This window comes from Lactuca sativa, chromosome 9, assembly GCF_002870075.4.
Source record: "Lactuca sativa cultivar Salinas chromosome 9, Lsat_Salinas_v11, whole genome shotgun sequence".
NCBI lineage: Eukaryota > Viridiplantae > Streptophyta > Magnoliopsida > Asterales > Asteraceae > Lactuca > Lactuca sativa.
Window position 1 is genome coordinate 131,189,241 of NC_056631.2, and position 2,524 is coordinate 131,191,764.

A 2,524-nucleotide genomic window follows, 5' to 3' on the forward strand; every position below is an offset into this window, starting at 1 on the left:
AACATAGTTTCATTAATTTGTTTATAATAATAACACCGTGCTATCACTTCTCCATACATCAAAAATCTATCCAATTATAGTAATTTAACTAAACACTATACATCAATTTTCACAATTATAATCTGGTAGCTTTTTCAAAGTATAGTATCCAAAAAAAAATTGAAATTACAATGCCTTGATATGAAAAAAAGTTACATAAAAAAATGAAATATTATGCACAGATGAATGAAACTACATTGCTATTTCTTGTACTTGGCCTTAAAAGAAACAATTGTCAGCGACAATCTTGCATTGCAAAATTAGAGTATAAATTAAAGTTTTTGATTCAATTGCAGGCATCGGAATCATATATTGCAGAGTTAGTCCGGGATACGGATACTTATTGTATGTGATTCAGCCAAAGCACAACTCAAGTCGAAAAGGGAAATTGTGATGTTATATAACATTGTATATTGTATTGTTAAGCGATAAGATAATAACAAGAAACTAGCATGCCTCACTGGTGGAGACGGCATCATCTTTATGCTTGATCATGCCAGAATCCACAAGAACTGGTATTTCCGCTGCAAGCCACGGTGCAAGCCCCAAACAAAGCGCATGTGCTATACCAAATCTAGGCCTGAAATATACAAACCTCACTTTATATAAAATAATAATGGATACAAATTTCTAAACTTTTATTTGTTTACATAACGAGTCCTGGTAGAGGCTTGTTCATAAATATGATGAATCTATTACATAAAATTCTTACGAGTTTTTAGCCCAGAGTGGCTTGAAATGCACCGTCAAGCAAATCTTCCCTCCTCTATACATCTGTAGCCAGCCACAACATGAACAAAAATTTAATAAAAACATAAGAATAGACTCTATCACTTCTTTACAAACAAATCCATCCATCTTAAACTAAGTTATTGTAGCTACAATGTTTTTTTTTTTTTTTTTTTTTTTTTTTGCAAAAAACGATTATTGTCAAGCCCTTTTTGCAGACATTACATCTCACATGATGCTTTGGCATGGGTGGTTGTGTGAGCCAGCTCAAAGGTTACTAGAAGAATAGCCCTTTTGCATAAATAGGATTCATTGATAATTTGATATGCCTCGCATTCTTTCTAACTAAATACAGTTTTTTTTCACCTGAATATGTATTACTTAATGCAAGATTCCTGAGCATGCATAAGTAGTTTGGTATTTAATTGCACTCCAATTAGTTTTTTATATTGATTCTTAGGGGGTGTTTGGCTTAGCTTTTAAAAGCTCAAAAGATCTTTTCCAAAAAGTTACAAAAAGTCAGGATTTCCTGACTTTTCCAAAAAGATGATTTTTCTTGTATTAAAACTCCAAAAGTTCCTAGTTTGCCAAACATCTTTTTGTTTTTTTTTCTTTTACAAAAAGGACTTTTAGCTGTGAAAAGCTAAGCCAAACACCCCCTTAGACTAGTAACCCAACTCAGCAAGCAGAGTCCAGTAAAAGAGTCAATTCAGCTACCCAAAGATGATACTGATTTTGATTCAAAAGAAATAACCAGAAACTAAGACATCTATAGCTTTCCTAATTTCTCTATTGTGTGGGTCCTTCATCACATCTCATAACAGGAGTTGCTACGGTATCTTCAATTTTTGTATAAAAATAGTTAAGAACAAGGCGTTAAATTCACGCCAACTTAAAGTTGAAATGGATCCTATGAAATATGAATTGATAATCAAGGTTTTCCTATTGAAATATAAACAGCCAAAATCGACTAACAATCATCGATACTGTAAGATCTTAAAATTGACTTAAAATATGCAAAACTGCATAAAAATGGGTTTCTTTACGAACCTTGTGAGTCTTGCCATCGAGTTGGGGAAGCTCAAGTTCAGGAGCTGTGGCAGGGTAGGTCACCGGAATATCAAATTGGAGATCAAATTCATACTTGAGCAAATTATGCACATACCAACACTTTCCTGTCCATCGTGTTCCTTCTGGATTAGCAGCGGAGATACGAAACCAATCGTTGTCTCTGGATTTGTTCATTGAAGTATAGGCGATCAACGCTTTGTACTCCTCCTTCAGACGCTGAGTCCAAGCGGCGCCGTCGCGAGGACCGGCTTTAACTGTTAGGAGAGGAATTTGTGTCAATGTTGACTTGGTGGTCGGATCCCATCCCTCCATTGCCGTCGTTGATTCGGAGCTCTAACCCTAGAGAAACCAAAGGACAATAATTTCTGTGCAGCGAGAACTTGAACTTGAAAGCCCTTTATTTCGCCTAAAAAAACTTAACCCTCTAATCCTCTATTTCCCAACTTAATATATTAAAAGAAAAAAATCAAATATCCTTAGCTTTTCTTCTCCTATCCTCTTCTTAGACCTACCGGTATACTCTTCACGAACCGGTTCGTGGTTGAGGTGACAACGAACAATGGTCGTGCACACAAAGAACTTGGAGAAGGTACGGAGAGGGTACGGTATCGCTGGGTAGACACAAACTCTCGATCCCAGTCTTGAGCATGCTCAAGTATCGCGACATCTAGGCCTGCTTCGAAGC

General features: G+C 36.1%; 1 protein-coding gene across 1 annotated transcript; it reads right to left on the reverse strand.

Moving 5' to 3' along the window:
- Positions 1 to 299: 299 nt before the first annotated feature.
- Positions 300 to 2,249, reverse strand: LOC111885262 (ubiquitin-fold modifier-conjugating enzyme 1). The gene is made up of 3 exons (XM_023881530.3): positions 1,819 to 2,249; positions 752 to 813; positions 300 to 619 (listed from the first exon to the last, which is right to left on the reverse strand). Exons 1-3 carry the CDS (start codon positions 2,149 to 2,151, stop codon positions 487 to 489), a joined length of 528 nt encoding a protein of 175 aa, XP_023737298.1. The 5' UTR covers positions 2,152 to 2,249; the 3' UTR covers positions 300 to 486.
- Between the last annotated feature and the right edge of the window lie 275 nt (positions 2,250 to 2,524).